Source organism: Sciurus carolinensis, chromosome 2 (genome assembly GCF_902686445.1).
Source record: "Sciurus carolinensis chromosome 2, mSciCar1.2, whole genome shotgun sequence".
Taxonomy (NCBI): Eukaryota; Metazoa; Chordata; class Mammalia; order Rodentia; family Sciuridae; genus Sciurus; species Sciurus carolinensis.
The window spans coordinates 126,027,007-126,048,415 of NC_062214.1; the positions used below are offsets into that span (position 1 = coordinate 126,027,007).

The following is a 21,409-nucleotide window of genomic DNA, read 5'->3' on the forward strand; positions in this document are numbered from 1 at the left end:
AGGGGAGGGGTTAGCCACGCCTTCTCAGCCCTCCCCGTGTCCTCCTAGGGGGCTGGAGCAGGCAACAGCAGAACTCTCTCTGGGCAATTGGGTGAAGGCCCATTGGGAGGCCTCCCCAGCGGCTGCCTTCTCCTGGGCCCCCAGGCAGGCCTCTCTGCTTCATTTTTAGGTTTCTCCAAGTGCCTTCTGTATCCTGTCTGCTTCTGCATTCTTCCAGGTTTCTGGGTCTCTTCCTGGGCTGGTGGCAGTGTGTGGGTAGGTGGTGGGGCTGTGCCCAGTGGGCCCCACGGAGATGTTTAGTGCTTGGAATCGCCGGGACTGGCCCCCCGAGGAGCGGGCAGCTGCAGAGCTCCAGGGCTTCGCTGTGGACAAGAACTTCTTCTCTTCCCTCAAAGGCATCCTGCTGGAAACTGAGCTGGTAACAGCTGCCTCCCCAATCTGGTGCTTCCCTCTCCCCCATCCCCAGCTCCCTGGCCCACCAGCCCTGAGCTGGTTTTCCAGGCTCACAACCCAGAAGTTCTCTTTTTGGGCTTTCTAGATGCTTCTCCTGTCTCTAGCTGTGCCTTCTTCATCTCTTAATTTTCTTGCTGCCTCTCCATTTGAGGGCAATTATAGCAGGTTTCAGTTGCAGCAGGACGGATTGAAGTTAGACAGAAGGACATCTTTCTGGGATGTGGAGGGAGTGTGAGGGATAGGACAGGTATAAAAGCTGGCCTGACTTTTCCCGGCATCTAGGGTGACCACTTCTTGGCATGTCTAAGAAACCCAACTACCAAAAAGGGCAGATTTCCTACAGCTCTGCTTTATTTGTTGACTGCCCCCCCCCCCATGAATATCTATTCTCAGTAAAGGATCTTCTTACTCAGCAAGATCATGGTATAAACCTAAGGCCTCTGCCTATCTGCCATCCTGTATTGCTGGGGAGCACCTGCCTTCTAAGCCTTCTCTCTTGGGGTGGAATCAAAGGCTCTGGTTCTCTTCAGAGAAATTTAAGACATTTGAGAGTGGAAAGAGCATTGTGGGCCAGGGCTGTCTCCTGAGGTGAAGGGACTTTGTGGGCACAACTCCAGAAGCATACTCTGTTCCTGGGGGACACTGCTGTGGTGGATCACCATAGGCTAGCACTCCCTGGAGCTGTACATCTTGGCCTTACTGCTGGGGTTGCTGGGGTTTCTGGGGCTGGAGATGGCCCTCAGTGGTCAAATGCCCTGGAATGGTGTCCCCAACACCAGGGATGGGAGATGTGCCAGAGCTCCTCATTATTCTCTTTAAGGAAGGGAGGCGGGTGCCAGCCTGTGGGGTTCCTGAGGAGGGAAGGGAAAGCCAAGGCCTGGCCAGTGCATGTGTCCCCTTCCGGGCAAGCTCTCCACACTCGGTCCTGCAGGCTCTGACTTTCATCATCTTCATCTGCTTCACGGCCTCCATCTCCGCCTACATGGCCGCGGCACTGCTGGAGTTCTTCATCACGCTCACCTTCCTCTTCCTCTACGCCACCCAGTACTACCAGCGCTTCGATCAGCTTAACTGGCCCTGTCTGGTGAGGAGCCCTGCCTTTCTCACCCCGTCTTGGTCCCTTCCTTCCATCTGATTGCTGAGTTTTCCTTTCTTCTCCTAGCTCCCCTCCACTTCCACACCCCAGCTGGGCTTTGTCCCAGGCTGTGCCCTGTATTCCACATTGTGCTTTCACACAGACAGATTTCACAGTTAAAGGGTCCCTAAAAACGAGGAAGATATATGTCCTTTAGGTCTGCCTTCCCACTCACAAAGGCCCAGCCTCAGCACTGCCCTGCCTGGGCCTGCAAGTTGGGGTGCTCCAGCCACTTGCCTGGGCTGGCTTTTCCCAGTCCTTGGCTGCTGTGGATTCTGCTCCTATTCCCCGGGTAGCATTGTGAGCTCCCTCTCTTGAAAGTGTTCAGGGCCATCCCTATGTAGGAATTGAGGGTTCCCGAGGGCCGGGCTGCTGACTAGCCTGGGAAACCTCTGGGTGATATCTCTCTGCCTTCGAATGTCCCCGGCTCCCCAGGACTTTCTCCGCTGCCTCAGTGCCATCATCATCTTCCTTGTGGTCTCCTTTGCTGCTGTGACCTCCCGGGAAGGGGCTGCCATTGCTGCTTTTGTGAGTCCAGCCCTGTGGGATGCTTTGGCCCCTTAGGACCTCTGACTGATGCTTTGACACTTCTTGTGTTCAAAGTAGAAACCAGTGCCTGGAGCCTGGCTCGTCCCTCTCCCCGTACCACCCACTTCCCTCTCCCTTGATCCAATGGCTCAATAGCCTCTGCTGTGCTGTCCCTGATCCTTCTCCCACAGGTTTTTGGCATCATCCTGGTGTCTGTCTTTGCCTATGATGCCTTCAAGATCTACCGGACTGAGATGGCACCCAGAGCCACCCAGGGTGAGTCTGCTCCCTGAGATGCCCCTATCCCCACCCTAGCTGCCTCAGCCTCATATGGCTTCCCTGCCTGGTTCCATCCTCACAGGGAATCAGCAGTGACTTCTGGGCTACCTGTCTCCCAGGCCCACCCAGACACAGGGAACCATGGAGCCCAGACATGTCTCCTTTGGATTCATTGACCCCCTGGTCACCATCTCCCACACCAGGTCTACAGAGGCATGTGCCTAAGAAGCCAGTGGGGATGTATTGGTGGAGCCTGGTGCCCTGGGCCTGATTCTTGATAAGGTTCTGTCCAGAGGAGGGAGGGGGAGGAGGAGAGGGAAGGAAATTGTGCCCCCAAATTAAAAGATTCAAATTCTACTATTGAGTCTTCTTGCTCTCCAGAAATTAAGGCAAATTAGGAATGTCAAGTAGTATTCATGGAAATGTTGCCTGGAGCAGATCATGATCCCTATCTGGGACCAGGTCTGAGCAGTGAGGAGGTGGGAACCAGCCTGAAGAAGCTGAAGGCATTCACCAAAGCAAAAATGCCCCACAGCCTGAGGCAGCAGAGGGAGAGATTTGAGAAATGCTGTACTCAAGGCCACTCTATGATGTGCCTGGTGGTTGGGCACCTGGAGTTCTGTGACCTGATGTGAGGAGGTGTCCACTCCCTACCTGCACACTCCTGTCAGTGGGCTTGAGCTGAGGTGCTTGCCTGGGGGCTTGTGTAGAGCTCCCCCTCGTGGTGTGGGGAGGACTTAGTCAGCAGGTGTCTGGGGAGAGGGCAGTCAGGGCCTTCAGAAGAAGAAATTCACAAAATATCAGCTGGTCAATGCCCTCATTCTACATAAGTGAAAATTGGGGCTCAGTTAGGGGAAGTGACCTTCTGATTTGTGACAGAGCTAGGGCTAGAAACCAGCTCTCCTAACACCTAGGCAGGTGTTCTAGATATGGTACGATATGAAGCTTCCTTGTAGCTCTGAAAACAATGACCCAGCCTCATCTGCAGCTCTTTCCCCCAATGGGCCTGCTTTCCCAGCTTGCTGGTTCCTCAGAGCACTTTTCCTGAGTGCCTTTTGTTCCTGTGCTGGGCACCAGGCATTTAGAAGTGAAGCCCTGTCCTTGAGCCCTCATAAATTGGGAGACAGGCTGGAGGACCTCCCACAATGAAAGTTATGGGAGAGCTCAGCTCCAAGAGGGTTTGGAGCAGCACCCACAGCCTGGGAATCAGCTTGGCCAGATCCATGGAGTGCAGTGCAGCTGGGATTTCCCTGCCCGGTCCAAGGCAGGGCCCAGCTCAGTGGCTCCATCCAAGCTTACTTGCTGTTCCCTATCCCCAGTGCTTGATTGTTCCTGTCATGAAATGTCTTCCTTTATCTTTTGGGGTGCTCCTTACAGTTGCAGGCCCCAGTCCCCAAGTCCTGCTGGACCCTGGATCTTGAGTTGTGGGGCAGTGCTCTGCTCCCTGGGTGGTGCCCACTCCTCTCTTGGATTGACTTTGCCTGCCTCTGGGTTCCTGTTCTCCTATCCTTGTGTCCTGTTCCTCATCAGATCTGACAGCTTCTCCTGGCAGGTTCACCAAGGCTAGAACCAACTGGATTTTGTTTCTCTGGATTCTGCTCACAGCTCTCAGGCTTTATGTATAATTAATCCTCAAGACCAGTTGACTGACCTGGCCGGGGTGTAAATGGAAGGGCACCACCTGAAGGAGGTATAGAGGAAGCTCAACTGGGGGAGCTGGGGAGAGGGGTGCCAGGTGAAGGAATGAGAAGATGGTCTGGAGAAATGTCTGGATGGTCTTGTCAAAAAGTTCAGTGGAGGCCAGGGCTTTGCTTTGAGTAGCAGGAAGTCAGAACCAGTTGGACCCTGAACAACTATGTGACCAGTCCTCAGTAGAAGCTCAGAGAGAGGAGAACCTTGCTCAATGGTGAGTGCCTGTGTATGCCCCTGTGCTTGTACATGTCTGAGAGTGAGAATGGACGAGCGTTGCCATGTTTCATCCACCTTGCATATCGAATGGGCTCAGCATTGACTTGCCCCAGAATCCTGAGATCTCTCATAGAAAGGTGCTGACCCGCAGAGGCTGGGGTTAGACCCCTGGGGCTGATAAGGGTCATTCCCGTGAGCTATTTCTAAGGAACTGACTACAGTAGGACCTGTCCCACATCCTTTCCCTGCACCTCCCTTCCCAGGAAGCTCTGAGCCACTTTGGGTATCAGCAGGAAGTTCGTTTGCAAAGAGCAGGTATCCCAGGACAATTTCAATGCCTCTAGCTGCCTCAGAGATGGGTAGGTAGGAGGGTGGCTTCAGCTTTGGCATCAGATTTCTGTATCCCAGTGTCTATAATTGGTTCAGCCTGTTGGTGCCTTTATTTCTTCCACTGCTAAAATTTCTGCCCTTTTCCCTTAGGGTTGACTGAGCAGAGCTGGCACTCATGCCAGCAGGCAGGACACCTCACTTCTCAGGGCTTGGTTTCCTCCTCTAAAGATGTGAGGTGCTTTGCTTCCCACAACTGATACAGAGGCTGTGGCCACCAGCCCTCTTGCTCCAGGATGGGCTGCAGGTGGGAAGGACAAAAAGGCACAGACAGTGTCAGGTCTCACGTTTATTGTGGGTGAGCCTCAGTCAGGTTTTGGAGGCAGCATCACTCTTCATCATGCATTTTTTGCTGAGAAAGGAAAAGAGGTTGTGAGGGGCAGTGGCAAGAGGGAGGAAGATGTGGGGAAGATTCGCTAGGGTTTTCAGAGGCAAAGGGAGACACCCACAGAAAGGGAAAGGTTAGGGCTGGGGATGCAACTCAGTGGTAGAGTGCTTGCCTAGCTTGTTCAAGGCCCTGGGTTCAATCCCAAGCACCACCAAAAAAAGCAGGTGGCAGTTAGGTTTCAGTGATCTTGGGATCCTTGTTGTGGGTGCTTACAGTTTAGGGGATGAGGGGATGGGCATGGGCTCTCTGCAGAGATTCCAGTCTGACTATAGCAGCCCAAGTGAGGGACCCACCTTGGCACTGATGTCACGGCTCTTGGCCCGAAGCTTGTTGACCTGGGACTCAGCGATGTCAGCCCGCTCCTCTGCCTCATCCAGCTCGTGCTGCACCTTGCGGAACTTGGACAGGTTGGTGTTGGCCTGCTCCTCCTGTGGGGAGAGGGAGGTTGTGAGGATGAGGTGAGATGGGGCCTGGGACAAGCTCCTTGTCCCTGAACCACTCACTCCTTACCCAAGTTCCTGCAACAACCTTTCCAAGGGTCGCCCGCACCTGGTATTACACCCTCCTCAAACTTTTCCAGTTTTCAGAATCCTTCACGGCCACCCAGTGCCCAGAATGAATGTCATGCTGGCATGCTCCCCTCTCCACCCCAGAATCCAACTTCACTACACCTATTCCAATCATGACATGATGCTTGCTGACCCCAGAACTTCCTGCACAGATGTGCTCATTCATACCTCATGTCCACATTTTCCTGCTCACCTGATGTCTTCCCCACTGTGTGATGCCTAGTCAGGTTCCCTTTCAGGCCTGATTCTAACTGCATTGCCACCTTCCTGCCCTCAACACCGATGGCTCCTCTCCTGTATTAGCATCTCCACTGCTTTCCTCTGGGCTTATGGTGTGTGGACTATGAGCAGCTGGTGGGCCGGTGCTGGGACACTACATCATGAACTCAGAGTGTCTGACACAGTTCTGAGCTCACAGGCATAGAGAATAAATGTCTGATAAAGATTAGAGTTGAGGAGCTGGGGTTGTGGCTCAGTGGTAGAGCGCTTGCCTGGCATGTGTGAGGCCCTGGGTTTGATCCTCAACACCACATTAAAAAATATTTAAAATAAAGTTATTTCCATCTACAACTAAAAATATCTTTAAAAAAAAAAGATTAGAGTTGATGCTTCATTCAGGCCTGGCTATGGCAGATACACAAAGTAGGTGTGTTGATGAAAGAAGGGAGAAAACCACAAACTCACTGCCTCCTCGGCCTGGCGCTTGTAGGCCTTGACCTTCAGCTGCAGCTTGTCCACCAGGTCCTGCAGCCGCAGCAGGTTCTTTTTGTCCTCCTCAGTCTGTGGTGTGTGGGTGGGAGAAACCAGTTTTCAGAGAGGAACAATTATAGTTACCTTTTCCTCCTCCATATTCCACTCTTCTCCTCAGGCCTCAACCACCCCTCCCTCCCTCCAATAGCCCAGGTCAAAGAGGTGGCGGGTAAGAGTTCATCTCTGACTCTACTTATAGGTTGAAGGCAAGGCAAGCTTCTGAGTCTGGGACTCACAAAACAATGAGGCTTGTGGTTCAAATGCTGGAAGTCAAGGAAGGCACTCAGAACCTAATGGAGTTCCCTAATATGGTCTTATGGATATGGATATGCCTGTGCCAGTCTTAATCTGGTGGATAAGTTTCCCACCTATAGCAGCTTGGCTGCTCTTGTCTAGTGGTTCTGAGGTGACCAGAGAGAAATAATGAGGAAGGCAGAAAAAAGTGGGTATTATCATAGTCCAGATTATTCTAATCTATCATAGTCCAATATTCTAATACACTGCCCTGGGCCAGAATTTGGGCATCAGGATCACTGGTTCCAGCATCACTTGATTATTCCTATCTCCATATCATGTATGTGCCAGGATGCCCTTTCCAACTTTGTCCGCAACAAATCTTCAGTTCTACATCTGTAATCTCTTTCCTGTGCCTCTGATAGCCACCTGTCAAATAGATTAACATCTCCATCTTCTTGGTCTTTCCTTTCCAGAAGACTGAAAATAACAGGGCAAGGGCCAAAGCTCTGAGCTATGCAGATGGAGGTTTTTCTCTAAGGCCTTCTCTGTGTGGGTCCCAGAATTCCCATGAAGCATTCTGAGTTTTTTCCCATCACCTGATTCATGTCTTCCTGTCAGGCTGGTAGAAGGTGGAGAGATTTCTTGGACTATTCTGAAGCCTTCATGGTAGCACTTTGAGTTATTAAAAAAAACCTAGGATGGGGTGCTGGGGAGATAGCTCGGTGGTAAAACTTAGTATGCACAAAGTCCTGGATTTGATCTCCAGCACTGCAAATAGGAATCAAACAAACAAATCTGGGGGGATTCTGGTTAAAATAACTTTCAGGAAATAGAAATGGATTCTCCATTTGCTACAAAAATTCATGGACTCAAGTGGAACTGACTCAAGGGAATGTGAAAGAAAATAAATCTACAGACAGCATCTCAAAGAGCAGGTGATAGGAGTGCTGCCCAGCATTCCTTGACAGCAGCTCAGCAGGTGCCCTGTGTGTGCTGGTGAAGCAGCTGCCACATCTACTCCTGATCCACCTGCCCGCACCTGGTAGGTGAGCTCCTTGATGCGCCGCTCACTCTTCCTCATGCCCTTCACCGACTCTGCATTGCGCTTCTGCTCTGCCTCCAGCTCGTTCTCCAGCTCCCGCACCCGGGCCTCCAGCTTCTGCAGCTGCTTCTTGCCACCCTTGAGGGCAATCTGCTCGGCCTCATCCAGCCGGTGCTGCAGGTCCTTGATGGTCTGCTCCATGTTCTTCTTCATGCGCTCCAGGTGGGCACTTGTATCCTGCTCCTTCTTCAGCTCCTCTGCCATCATGGCGGCCTGAGCACAGGAGAAAGGATAAAAGAACTTGGGCCTGGGGCCTGGGCCTCTTCCTCTTCAAAGGTCTTCTCTCTCCCATCCTGCTATCTGCTTCAGCAGGCCCTGTAGCCCTAAGCACTGCAGACTCAGGCTGCTGGTGCAGCTGGGACCCAGAGTCCCTGTGTGTGTCTGTAGGAGAGGCAGGGAAGTAGGCAGTCACTCACATCTGTGATGGCCTTCTTGGCCTTCTCCTCGGCATTCCTGCACTCCTGCACTGCCTCCTCCACTTCAGTTTGGAGCTGGGTCAGGTCTGACTCCATCTTCTTCTTCTGATTAATGAGGCTGGTGTTCTAGATATGAGTAGAGAAAACTATCGTATACTTTGTTATCTTTTTCACACCACAATCCAGAGAGAATTGAAAGTGGTCACACTAAAACAACAAACCCTGCTTTGAGGATAGACATTGTTTTGCACCTGTTTTCCACCTTCCTGTGGATAAGTTCTAGATATTATATGTAAAACTGCTTATCTCTGAAGAAAGACTTCAAATAGCAAAAGGCCCACAGTTCTACTCCTGAACTCTTCAGTTGCATGTTTATGTAGGAGCATGAAAATATTCCAAGGAAAATAAAAACAAGTTCTATACCAGGACAATATTCTGGAAATGATTACAGTTAGAGAAAGAATGTAGTGGACTAAGGAAGAGAACACAAGTTCAGTGGATGGTGTCATTTGTGCACACACTAAATTACAAGACAAAACTCCGCAGGGCACTGCAATAGATGGGCACAAATACCCACTGCAGAATATAACTGAAAACAGTGTGAGTGGAATTGCAGAAAATGGTAGTCTATCTGTAGTTCAGGTGGCAAAGAGATTCAGTTATGTTTCTTTAGACTCCCATCTTTACGGAGCAATCTGGAGGCTGTCTTCTAGGTCAAGGGTATGGAATAACAGCATGCATTCTACTACTCCCAGATTTGTGACTTTGGCAGCCATCACCAATCAATCATGACACCTTTAGTTTTTGAGGCTAGACCTCTTCTCAAGATAGTGTTTCTGACAGCTGCTACTAACATGAGAATTGGACCAAGAGGTGAAATAATTTGCAATCCTGGTAGGACAGACTCACTTGGAACATCTGGTTTCTGTAGATGTCTTGGGCTCTGACACTCAGCAGGGTTCCACATGATGGCCCCTGAACCCCTCACCTGGGAGTGCAGCAGCTGCACCCGCTCACTGGTCTCAATCAGCTCCTGCTCAGCCAGCTTCCGTGACCGCTCAGTCTGCTCCACCACAGCCCGCAGCTCCTCCAGTTCAGCCTGCAGCAGGGTGTTGCGCCTCTCCACGATGGCAATGTTCTCCTTCAGGTCATCATTGGCACGGACTGCGTCATCCAGCTGGATCTGGGTGTCCTGAGGGGAAAGCACGAGGGGATGGGCCGGGCACTGTACCATCAGGCTCCCATTCTGGCTCTGGCACACCCCATCCTACATTCATCAACCTCTTGTCAACTGAAGAAAAAGGGGCATGTCCTCTCAACAATTCTCTAGCGCTGGAGGCGGAACTGGTTCAGGACATTCATATTTTCCAGCCTCCAAATTGGGAAGGCAGGTGGCTCCCACTTTCTCATCTTTGTTAGCCCAAAACCATTTTTTTCTGGCCTTCACTATTCCTCTGGGCTCTCCCACTCACTCTGACTCACCCACCTTCTGAGAGCCTCAGGTCCTGTTACCTTCAGATGGGCTTGGGCGATCTTCAGGTGCTTCTGGGCCTCTGAGGCTGTCCTGTTGGCTTGGCTGAGCTGGATCTCCATCTCATTGAGGTCACCCTCCATCTTCTTCTTCACCCGCAGGGCCTCATTGCGGCTGCGTGTTTCTGCGTCCAGAGAGGTCTGCAGCGAGTCCACCACCCTCAGGTGGTTGCGCTTGGCCTGCTCCATCTCCTCATCTTTCTCTGCCAGCTTCCGCTCAATGTCGGCCTTGATCTGGTTGAACTCCAGCTGGGCACGAAGGATCTTACCCTCCTCATGTTCCAGGGAGGCCTGAGAGGAGGATGGGGACAGGTGTCTGAGGTGGACAGTCAGGGCCCAGGGTGGAGTCGGGGAGGGAGGCCCATAGGATGTCAGGTGTCACTGGAACTGTGGCCTGAAGATGAGATGGGGAGGTGGGCCCTGCTCCCAAGATCCTGTGGAAGAGGAAGTGCTGAACTTCCTGGGCTTCCTGACTCATGGGGCTTCCTCTGTGAAGGAAGGAGTGTGAACCTCTCTTTTGCCAGACCCTTGGCACTAACCTGGCAGGGATTTGTCACCCACCTAATGATCACAGAAAAAGAGGGATTTCTGTAATGCAAAACTCTCTTTGTTTTCTAGGTTCCTCTCCTTTAGTGAGAAAAGTTAGAAGTCCCCAAACTCAGGGCTGTTCTCAGTGTCTTAAGAATGCACAGAAACAATAGCTAATGTAAATGTTTTAGTGGGTTACATCATTAATCTTCATAATAAGCATGGAGGTATGTACATAATAAGATCTCAGAGGTGGTACATTAATGTCATCTAACAAACAAGGACACTGAGGCACAGAGAGGTTAAGGACCTTGCCTAATGACACAGAGGAAACTTGGTCCTCAAACCACTTCAAACTCAGGTCTCCACTGTCTGAGTTGTTATTAAGATGGCCCGGGCTGGGGATACAGCAGTACCGCAAAAAAAAAAAAAAAGAAAAAAAAAGAAAAAAAAGATGGCCAGATTCCAACTTCAAAAAATCCTCTGCCTAAAATCAAGACTGTGACATGTCCCTTTGTGCAGAACTTGGCATTGGAGTTATTCATGGGTAGTGGGGCAGTAGATAGCCTTTCACTAGGAATGGGAGCTAATAGGTTTTGTCCTGTTGTCAAAATCATTCCAGGGCGAGGGTGAGGTGAGACAGTGGGGCAGGCTTGGGGGCAGTGCAGGGAGGGCCACCTCACCTCAGCCTCTTCCAGGGCTGACTGCAGCTCCAGCTTCTCTACCTCCAGCTGCTTGCGGACCTTCTCCAGCTCATGCACATTCTTTCCTCCTTCTCCCAGCTGCTCAGTCAGGTCGGAGATTTCCTCTGGGGGTCAAAGAGTCAGAAAGCTCAAAACATGGTCCACTCTGACCCTGTGGTTCCGCCCTGCCTTGGGGCCAGCTCACCCTGCAGGTTCTTGTTCTCCCTCTTAAAGGTTTCCAGGTGCTCCAGAGACTCCTCATAGGCATTCTTGAGCTTGAAGAGCTCCGTGCTGAGGGAGCGCGCCTCCTTCTGCGAAGACTCCAGCTCCGACTGTGACTCCTCATACTTCTGCTTCCACTCGGCCAGGATCTGCGGGGGACGAGGCTCACTGTGCAGCCTCCGCATCCAGTCCCACGTCCAGGGCTGCTCCAGGCCCCTGGCCCAGGCTCAGCCTTCCTCCCCTGCCTCCAGGGAGGTGGGCTCTGACCCTGCACTAGCACCATCCCTCTGGGCCCCCAACCCTGCACACTGGCTGTGGCCCCACCCATGGCTCACCTTGTCAAAGTTCCTCTGCTTTTTGTCCAGAGCAGCGGCGGCAGCGTTAGAGCGCTCCACGTCCACCATCAGGTCCTCGATCTCGTTCTGTAGCCGGTGCTTGGTCTTCTCCAGTGAAGAGCACTTGGCATTGACGGCCTCCACGGCCTCCTCAGCATCCTGTAGCCTCTGGGCCAGCTTCTTCCTGCGGGGTGGGGGAGGGGGAATGTGTGTGTCTGATTCTACTTGGGAACAGTGGGGGGACTAGTGTTGACTTTCTCGCTGGTACTGCAGATGAGGAAGACCCATGCCCTCCACAGCTCCTTGGGACACTGGAACCCCTGCCTAGGGGAGACAAAACTGCTGGTGCCTAGAACAGTCCATCAGCACAGGCTGCTCAGCTTCCTCCCACTCCCTCATTAGGCTGATTGTTGATAGCTCCTCTGACCAACAAGCTTTTTGCTCGTCTTATACGTGAGCATTAGGTATAACCCGGGCCAAAAGCTCGCCTGTCACAGGAAGAGGGTCAGGGCCAGCCAGGGCTCACAGATCACAGAATCAAGGCTTTCTTTCTAGCACCTCTATTTCCCGCCAGGTTTCACCCATCCTTCTGTCACTCCCGCCCCAAACCACTTACTCATATCCACTCTGTCTATCTCCACCCCAGGTCCTCTGTTCCTGTCTGAGAATCAGGGTGGGGCATTCGGCACTCACTTGGCCTCCTCCAGCTCCTCCGTCCGCTGGATGGCATCTGTCTCATACTTGGTCCTCCACTGAGCCACCTCTGAGTTGGCCTTGGACAGGACACGCTGCAGCTCAGCCTTAGCCTCCATCTCCTCTTCATACTGCTCCCGCAGCAGGTCACAGTCATGCCGGGCTGACTGCAGTGCATGGGCCAGGGCGTTCTTGGCCTGGGGAGAGGCGGACACCAGGAGGTGGAGGGAATCCTTACCCCCATTCTCTAGATCCTTATATGTATTTATTTCAATCAAGCCCAGCCTCATCCAGCATGAGCACTGAGGTGGAATCTTAGTCTTCAAGTGGCTTCCCAGTTTGCCCACCCCGCACCTTTACAAATAAGGAAAGACGTACTAACTGACTGGGTGTTGCTTAGCTGGAGGGTTGGAGAAACTGGACTAGTGTCCCCCATTACAGAGGCCTCTCTCCAGCCTCCAGGCCCAATTCTCTCTCTCTCCCTCCCTCCCTCCCTTCCTTCCTTCTTTTTGTTTTTTAAACTAGGGATTGAACCCAGGGGTTCATGAATTCTAGGTAAGCACTATACCACTGAAGCTACATCCCCAGTACTTTTTAATTTAAGAGAGCCTCATTACTTGCCTAGGCTGACATCAAACTTGTGTTCCACCTGCCTCAGGCTCCCATGCAGCTGGGATTATAGGTGTGTACTATTGAGCCAGGCTCTCCAGACCCAGTTCTGGAGTTGAGGTTCAATGCCCAGGGACACCATCAAGCCTGTCCCTCTTCTCCTAGTTGGGCCTCACCTTGCCTTCCTCCTCCAGCTGCCTCTTGAGGTCTTCCATCTGCTGGGTGTAGGAGAGCTTCCCCCTCGTCAGTTGGGAGATCAGAGCCTCCTTTTCCTCCAGTTGCCGGGCTAACTCTCCTATAGGCAGAATGAGGAGTTTGTGGGCTGTGGAAGAGAAGAAAATGCCCTGTGCAGGACAGGAGCAGGGATGGTCAGGGGCACCCACCATTCTCGGTCTGCAGCTTGGCTCTCTGCGTGGTGAAGTCATTGAGAGAGCGCTGGGCCTCTTCCAGCTTCATGCGGTACTCATTAGCCTGGTCCTCCAGGGTCCGAGACACTTTCTCCAGGTTTGCCTTCAGGCAGTAATGGACACAGAGAAGGTGAATGTGGGAAGGACCAGGGTTGGCAGGGAGAAGGGACTGGGTTAACCAGACTACAGGAAAGAAGAGAGGGCGAAGGTGGGAAGAGCACAGAGGGCAGGAGGGTGACAGAAGCAGTGTGGGAAGGGATCAGTCTGAAGAAGGGACATGAATCCAAGAAGGGAGGAGGTGAGGGCCAGGGAAGAGCAGGATGGAAAGGAGGAGAAGATCAAGGGAGATGAAGGGAGTGAGAAGGACAAGAGAGATGGCACATAGAGAGAAGATGGAAGGAAGGCACAGCTTTGGAGAGAGGAGGGAGGGGAGCGGTGGAGCTGGGCTCACCTTGGCCTTGATGATCTGCTCCATGTTGGAGGTGACATCGTCCAGCTCCAGCTTGAACTCGCTCTTCTCCTTCTCCAGCTTCTGCTTCACCCGCTGCAGGTTGTCGATCTGCTCACCCAGCTCGGCCACGCTGTCAGCGTGCTTCTTGCGCAGGGCCGCAGCTGTGGCCTCGTGCTGCAGAGTGGCCTCCTCCAGGTCCCTCCTCATCTTCTGGAACTCAGCCTCTCGCTTCTTGTTCATCTCGATCTGCACAGATGTGGCCCCGCCAGCCTCCTCCAGTCGCTCACTGATCTCCTCCAGCTCTCGGGACAGGTCTGAGCGCAGCTTCTCCACTTTGGCCCTGGCAGTGCGCTCGGCCTCCAGCTCCTCCTCCAGCTCCTCTATGCGTGCCTGTGCCCAGATGTGAAGGGCTCAGACCTGCTGCCTGGACACCTCCATTGGGTCCCCACCCCGAGACTCTGAAAATTCCCAAATGGTTTGGTTCCTCTTGAGCAGTGGTTCTTAAAAGGGGCAATTTTGCACCCCTAGGGGACAGGTGGCAACGTCTGGAGGCATTTTTAATTGTTATGACATAAGTGGGGATGCTACTGGCATCAAGTGGGATATCACTAAGCACCATTTAATGCACTGACCATCAACAAGAATTTAGTTGAAGTGAAACCTTCAAGGCAAATCTTGAGGGTTTCCCAGACTCCATCTGGGCATCTGCCCCTCTAAATTCCAAGAGTCTGTGTTCTGAGGAGAACCACGAGATCCTAATGAGATCAGGAATCTCAAAGTCCACAGTTTCACTGTCTTACCATAATACAGGAGAGAGGATGCTTATATTTTTACAAATGTTTGCAACAACATTTCAATTGCCTCAGAACAATCAAATACTATTGTAATTTTCCAAATTAACTACAAAGTCTGATCCACCATCTTCCTCACTCTTCAGGGCTTCCTCTTTTTATGACCAGGCCTGGAGTCTAGCTTGATTGCTCCCTTTAGGTCAAGTGAGTGCTAGCAGAGCACCCTTCTCTTTATTGTGCCCCTATCTCTTTGCTCTGGCCTTAGCCTTGATTGTGACTAAATTGGGAGAACGTCCCATTTGATCTGCTGTTTGGTTAGCCAGAAGCAAAGGGGAAGATTGGCATTCCCTTCATCTGGGAAAATAGGTGGCTTTAGTGGACAGTTGAGTAGGTTCTGGGAGGAGGAAAGAGGGGACCTGTGCTTCTATTCCTGGGATGGAGAAGGTGGAACTTATGCACAAGGATGAGAAGAGGAAGGGAAGAAACCACAGCTCATTGCCAAGACTAGGTGAGGATAACAACATTGTTGTTCTGGGTCCAAAAGGCCAAAGAAGTTGCCCATGCCCAGGGTAGAAGATCCTGGGAATGGCCCAATATTCTGGTTAAAACCCAGAGGAGGCACCCAAAATTGGATGAGAATCTCCCTTGGACAGCTTAAATGAGTCAAATTGTGTTTATATGCTAGTTGTACCCTGGGCCAATGACCCCATGTGCTGAGGGGAGACGAGTTCTTTCTATAAGCTGCAAACTACTCAGAAAATGAGAGAACAAGGTCCTGCCCCAGTAGCTGAGTGCCTGTTTTCACTACGCCCAGATATGGCCATGCTTCTTCTGTGGCTATAAAATTGAGACAGTACCTGCCTTTAGACTTCCAGGGCTTGTTTGACAAACCCACCACTAAAAACACATTAAAGTTCAATGTACATTAAAGGTAAGAGAGACTGGATTGGGTTGTTTTTGTTTTGTTTTGTTTTTTGAGATGAGTCCTGCTGTGTTGACTAAGGCCTGCTTCAAACTCCTGGGCTCAATTGATCCTGCTGCCTCAGCCTCCCGAGGAGCTGGGAGTACAGGTGTGTACTACCATGCCTGGCTTATGGTTGTTCCTTTGTTCTCCTCTTGCAGAGGGATGAGAGAGATGAAGATGAAAGAATATTTTCTTGCTAGGGGTTGGCTGACTTCTGTAACTTTGCATTAAAATGACATTAATGTGAGCTTTCTAGCTGACACAGTGTTCCATACACATTATCTCCTCTGGTCCTGAAAGGCAGGTTTGTCAGTCCCATTTTACAGATGAGAAGAGAGTCTGAGGATCAGAAAGGGTGACTTGATCTGAGAATCAGAAAGGTGGTAGGAGCTTCCCCCACCCATGCTGAGGGCAGAAATCCCTGATGGAAGGATCAGGGGAGAACTGAGTTCCATCACTAACCTCAGAGCAGAAAATCCATCATGCAAAGCACATCTCAGAAAGAGAAACACTTTTAGTAGGTACAATTCTCCCCCAAAATAGCTTTGCTGAAATAATATGTCCTTGCTCTACTAGGGGTAGGCTGGTGTTCTGGGGTTCCTGTAAGTCAGGGATAGTTGGGTCTCTGGTGCTGCCTGGAGTTCTGGATATTGTCTAAAACCCTAAGCAGCTCCCTCAACCTCAGGACATTGAACTGCCCCTTGGCTGCACTGGGAAAAACATCACCTGGTTTTCCTTCAGTTTCTTCTGCAGCTGAAGGGCCAGAGCCTGCTCATCCTCAATCTTACTGTTCTGCTGATTAATGTCAAACTCCTTCCTGGAGGAGAACAGGGGTGGTGATTGGTGGTCCTCCTTCCCCTGGGCCATTTTTTTTGCTTGCCTCAGCATGGCAAGCTGGCCCAGACATAAAGCCCCCCTCCCTTCTGGCCCAGACAGTGAAGGTGGAGGGTTGTGATTACCCTCATTTCCAGTGTATCATGGGTACCCACACCCAGTGGAGGTGCAGCACCCAGGGCCCCAACTACCAGGTCCAACACCTCCATTAACCCTTCCAGACTGCCATGGTGCATACTTCTTGAGCTTTTCTTCCAGCTGCAGTTTGTCATTCTCCAGGTCCATGATGCTCTCCTGGGTCAGCTTCAGATCACCCTCCAGCTTCCGCTTCGCTCGCTCTAGGTCCATGCGCACCTTTTTTTCTTGCTCCAGGGATCCCTCCAGCTGGTGGAGAGAAAAAAATGAATAATGTCCCAAAAACCTAAAATTCATACATGTTCATCTACTTTCTCTTAAACTTGAAGTCCAATGGGTTTGAAACTCAAATCAGCAGAGAAATCCTGAGAGCATGTACGATTCAGAGACCCAGCCTAATGCAGAGAGCAAAAAATCTCCAGGGACCATAGAACTTAGTTTGAGGGATCAGAAACTCCTTTGACCATTGGTGTTGACAGCAAAATATTGATCTGAGGGAGATAGGACATGGTTCTTTCTACTCACATCATCCACCTGCTGCTCCAGCTTCATCTTAGACTTGGTCAGGGTATTGACTTTGTCCTCCTCAGCCTGAAGGTCATCCAGGGCTTGCTGGTGGGCCTCTTGCAGAGCTTTCTTCTCCTTGGTCAGTTTGGCAATGATCTCATCCAGTCCAGCCATCTCCTCTGTCAGGTTCTTCACCTGTCAACCCCAAATCCCAGCCCCTTTAGGGTCAAAGATTACTAATCTGCAGACATCTATGGGGACCTCCAGGCCAAGGACCAGGACCATATTCTGGCCTGGGAATCCTGAGGAGACCTGGGTTGGAGTCAGAGGGAGCTGCCCTCACCTTGTTCTCTGTTGCGTGCTTCTCCTTTTCCACCTTGGCCAGTGTCAGCTCCAAGTCATCAATGTCCTTCTTGAGCTCAGAGCACTCATCTTCCAGCTTGCGCTTCTTGGCTGTGAGCTCAGCATTCATCTCCTCCTCATCCTCCAGCCTCTCAGTCATCTCCTTCACCTTGGCCTCCAGCTGGATCTTGTTCTTGATCAGCTGGTCACAGCGCTCCTCTGCATCATTGAGGTTGTCTTGTTCCTGAGAGAAGAGGACAGGGAAGAAACTGGTGATTAAAAAGAGGAGAGATGCAGGGTCTAAAGAGAGCCGAGCTCTTAGACTTGGAGTTATGATCTGGGTGAAAGAAAGGGAGAGATGACCAGATAATCACATGGACTTACTGCCTGCACTTGAAGCTGCAGGTCATTCTTCTCCTGTAGAAGGGACACCATCTTTTCCTCCAGTTCCTTGCGGCGAGCCTCAGACTTTTCCAGCGTCTCTTTGATGCGCCCAAACTCCTCCTTCATGTTGGCCATCTCCTTCTCTGTCTCTGCGCTCTTCAGCAGTGGCTTGATCTTGAAGTAGAGCTTCATCCATGGCCAATTCTTGACTCCCATGAAGGCCCGAATGTTCCACTGGATTACCAGCAGGGCATCCCTGACGAGGAAATGTGGAGGCAGGGAGGAACCCCATGAAGGAGCACTTCCCAATCATGGAACCAACTGCACTTAGCCTTCCTCCCATCTAAGCAAGTTTGTAGGCACCAGAAGCAGGAGCCCTGTCTTGTAGCCTCACTCCCTGCATGTACTCCCAACCCAACATCACTACACTGAATATGGAATTGCTCAACAAAAAACTATTATTTAATTCAACCAAAGGGTAGTTTTTATCTTGCATGGTGGAGCATTAATAGCAATAGAAGCTACCACTTTTGGTGTCTACAGTGTTTCTATTCTCATGAGACCTCACGTATGTTAAAAATCATGCACATCTGAGAACAACTGTAATGTGTATGTTATAAAGCATGAAAACAAAATGACTTTCATGAACCCATCACCCAAACAAGAGGTAGAGCTTTACCAGCCATTGAATCTACCTATGTGCTACTCCCTGTACCATTCCCTAGGTCCCCCACCAAAAGCAGTCATTGCTCTGAATCTTTGTTTGCTTACTTAAAAAAAATACTTTAACAATATATGTATTGTACTAAGGACTGAACTCAGGGCACTTCACCACTGAGCTATATCTCCAGACCTTTTTATTTTTTATTTTGAGACCAGGTCTTACTAAGTTACTGAGGCTGGCTTTGTGGTCCTCTTGCCTCAGCCTCTCTCATTGCTGGGACCACAGACATGTGTCACCACACCTGGCAATGTATGTAACGTTAAACAATGCATTGATGATTTTTATTATTTGTGAACTTGATAAAGATCACATTATATAATATGTATCCTTCTGTGACTTACTTTTGTTCAAACAAAAATATGCTTTAAGCCAGGCGCAGAGTGAACACCTGTAATCCCAGCTACTTGGGAGGCTGAGGCAGGAGGATCACAAGTTCAAAGCCAGTCTCAGCAACTTAGTGAGGCCCTAGGTAACTTAGTGAAACTGTCTCAAAAAAAAAAAAAAAAAAAAAAAGGGCTGTGGATGTGGCTCAGTACTTAAGTGTCCCTGAATACCAAAACGTCTCTAGTACCAAAACCAAAACAAAAAATTAACAATATGTTTTTTAAAAAAATTTTTTTGTAGTTGTAGATGGATAGCATGCCTTCATTTTATTTGTTTATTTTTATGTGGAGCTGAGGACTAAACCAGAGCCTTACATGTGCTAGGCAGGCACTCTGCCACTGAGCTACAGCCCCAGTCTAACAATATCCTTTAAGGTTCAACACACTGTACTATATACTTGTAGTTCACTCTTTTCATTGCTTTGTAATATTCCACTGAATGGTTATAATACTATTTATCTGTTCAGCTTTGGATAAAACCCCTGGAAATTCAGGTTGTTTTCTAGATTTCTGCTATTATGACCAATGCTTCAATGATGATTCTTTTCTTTTTTTCATGGTGTACATGTGTAGTTGCTCTGTGGAAATTTACTCAGGAGGAGAATTAAAAAGTTTATGATTGTTCATTTTTAAAAGATAATGATAAATCAGTTCCAAAGAGGTTGTACTAATTTACACTCTTAACAGTGGGTCAGCCCTCTAAGTGTTGGTCTAGCTGGTGCTTTAAAAAGTTATTTCATTGGAGTATTTTTATTAAAAGAGAATTCAAAATGAAACCCAAGGTGGTAAAAAGTGAATTTTTCAGGCAAGCAAGTAATTGGCGAAGCCAGGATATACAGCCCAGTCTTCCGAACCATGTTAGTTGGCACCTCTTGTCCACCTCTTGCATCTCTGTGGTGCCTTTCCTTTTCCTCCTGCCTTACCTGCGCTCCACGATCTTCTTGAACTCAATGCGCATGAGCTGGCCCCGGGACTGTGCCTGGATGCGTGTGATGATGCGGCTCAGCCTCTCATCTCGCATCTCCTCCAGGAGCCCCAGCAGCCCGGCCTTGAAAAACACCTGTGGACAAGGGTTAGAAACAAGGAGACCTCAGTCTCAGAGAGGAGATAGATATCTGGGTGGAGAAAGAGTGGGAGGACCCTGGATGAGTTCCCAGAGGACTCATCACCCAAGCATTCTGCACCCAGTAGTGCAAATGCAAAAAATTAGAGAGAGAAGTGAAGTCTGTGTTTCAGCTCTTCAGCTGATAAGGAAGCCAGGAATGGGGTTCTACCTCCTGCAGCTTCACCCAACATGGCTACCTGCCTTGCAACCACCCAACAGGGCTCTAGACTCACCTTGGTGTGTCCAAACTTGTACTGGTTGTGGTCAATGTCCAGAGAGCCCAGCAGCTTCTCTGCCCCTTTCCTGCTGTCAATGAACTGACCCTCAGGGATGGCCGCTGGGTTCAGGATGCGATACCTGGGGAGGAGAGTGCCTGAGGTCACCTGCTTTGTGCATGGATTCTGCTCTGCTTACAGAATTCAAGGGCTGCCTGCAGACTCCTGCTCCTTCCAGGCAGCCCAAGCTCCCCCTGCTCCCTGCACTCTGGGGCACGTCTGAACCCACCTCTGCCGGAAGTCCCCATAGAGGATGCGATTGGGGAAGCCTTTCCTGCAGATGCGGATGCCCTCCAGCACACCATTGCAGCGCAGCTGGTGCATGACCAGGGGGTTGTCCATCACCCCTGTGGCAAGAGGTAGGGGAGGGGGTCAGTCTCAGGGTAAGTGGATGACAGCATTCTCCCCAGACCAAAACCTTCCCTGGAGTCACCTGGAGCCTTTCGTTCATTGGGGATGATGCAGCGCACAAAGTGAGGATGGGTGGTCCTTAGGTTGGTCATCAGCTTGTTCAGATTTTCCTGGGGTGGATAAGGATGGAGAGTTAGGAACCACAAGGGTCTTCCTTTAGGTCCCTGAGCCCTGGGTCCCAGGCACCCTGTCACCAGAACTATTCATGGGACAGGAGGTTGACAACTAATTCATGATGTGATTTCAGGTGTGTCTAGAATTTACATGCTAAAAATTGCCCCATAACTTTGGCCTCTTTCCTCCTCAACCTCAGAGCATCAGGATAGGGCAATGCAGCCTGAGGTTTCCCCCCCAGAAGTCTTCAGGAATCCCTGGGCCCTTCTTACCCGGTGGAGAGCAGACACCGTCTGGAAGGATGAGCCCTTTTTCTTGCCTCCTTTGCCTTTACCACTATCCCCTAGTAACAAGAAAAGGAACGAGGAACAAGAGCTTAACAACAGAGGAACCCTAGGGCAGGGGCAGGGCTCTGGCATTCAGCAGCTATGTGACTTTGGTCAGTCTCTTCTCCAAGTCTCAGGTTTCCCTGAGGATGGAAGTAACTACCTCTAAAAGCTGGAAAGAGGATTGGATAAGACCGAGCACATAAGGTGGCTCATTGATAGGCACTGAAATCCCATCAGTAGCCTAATCTCATTCTTCTAACCCTATCCTCCATTCTTATGTCTTCCCACTTTCTAGTTTTCCTATATTTTAAATTTCAATCCACAGCCTTTTCCTTCCTTTCTGAATGACAGGCCCATTTGTTCTACCATGTGTTCAGTGATCCTCTCACTGTATATTAAGAACTGCTCGCATGGCTCTATGCTGGGTCTGGGACAATGTTGTGCATATCACCCTTACTGACCTTGAGGAAAGACATGTGCACCACTGTCCAAAACACAAAG

The 21,409-nt window shown here is 50.5% G+C and overlaps 2 protein-coding genes across 4 annotated transcripts in view; one reads left to right on the forward strand and one right to left on the reverse strand.

Moving 5' to 3' along the window:
* Cmtm5 (CKLF like MARVEL transmembrane domain containing 5) lies at positions 1-6,188 on the forward strand. 3 transcript variants are annotated; one of them, XM_047541566.1, is made up of 5 exons: positions 1-418; positions 1,274-1,537; positions 2,024-2,116; positions 2,308-2,392; positions 4,001-6,188. In XM_047541566.1, the coding sequence occupies exons 1-5, from the start codon at positions 293-295 to the stop codon at positions 4,018-4,020; spliced, it is 588 nt and encodes a 195-aa protein (XP_047397522.1). In that variant the 5' UTR covers positions 1-292; the 3' UTR covers positions 4,021-6,188. The 3 variants fall into 3 exon arrangements, with proteins under 3 accessions (XP_047397522.1, XP_047397523.1, XP_047397524.1); XM_047541567.1 differs by lacking the exon at positions 4,001-6,188 and adding an exon at positions 2,478-3,976 and having other exon boundaries at positions 14-418; XM_047541568.1 differs by having other exon boundaries at positions 29-418; positions 1,385-1,537; positions 4,001-6,183.
* Myh6 (myosin heavy chain 6) overlaps positions 4,967-21,409 on the reverse strand; it is a 24,585-nt gene continuing 8,142 nt past the window's right edge. Inside the window, exons 15-38 of the mRNA XM_047541561.1 lie at positions 20,852-20,922; positions 20,488-20,575; positions 20,284-20,401; positions 20,013-20,136; positions 19,598-19,734; positions 17,568-17,823; positions 17,185-17,427; positions 16,860-17,036; positions 16,438-16,583; positions 16,092-16,182; positions 13,611-14,000; positions 13,136-13,262; positions 12,929-13,047; positions 12,144-12,340; positions 11,451-11,634; positions 11,099-11,264; positions 10,894-11,018; positions 9,665-9,973; positions 9,141-9,344; positions 8,153-8,278; positions 7,674-7,949; positions 6,332-6,427; positions 5,372-5,506; positions 4,967-5,042 (exon numbers count right to left, since the gene is read on the reverse strand). Of these exons, the coding sequence (XP_047397517.1) occupies positions 5,019-5,042; positions 5,372-5,506; positions 6,332-6,427; positions 7,674-7,949; positions 8,153-8,278; positions 9,141-9,344; positions 9,665-9,973; positions 10,894-11,018; positions 11,099-11,264; positions 11,451-11,634; positions 12,144-12,340; positions 12,929-13,047; positions 13,136-13,262; positions 13,611-14,000; positions 16,092-16,182; positions 16,438-16,583; positions 16,860-17,036; positions 17,185-17,427; positions 17,568-17,823; positions 19,598-19,734; positions 20,013-20,136; positions 20,284-20,401; positions 20,488-20,575; positions 20,852-20,922 (3,929 nt within the window). The 3' untranslated portion in view covers positions 4,967-5,018. The remainder of the gene's footprint in view (positions 5,043-5,371; positions 5,507-6,331; positions 6,428-7,673; positions 7,950-8,152; positions 8,279-9,140; positions 9,345-9,664; positions 9,974-10,893; positions 11,019-11,098; positions 11,265-11,450; positions 11,635-12,143; positions 12,341-12,928; positions 13,048-13,135; positions 13,263-13,610; positions 14,001-16,091; positions 16,183-16,437; positions 16,584-16,859; positions 17,037-17,184; positions 17,428-17,567; positions 17,824-19,597; positions 19,735-20,012; positions 20,137-20,283; positions 20,402-20,487; positions 20,576-20,851; positions 20,923-21,409) is intronic.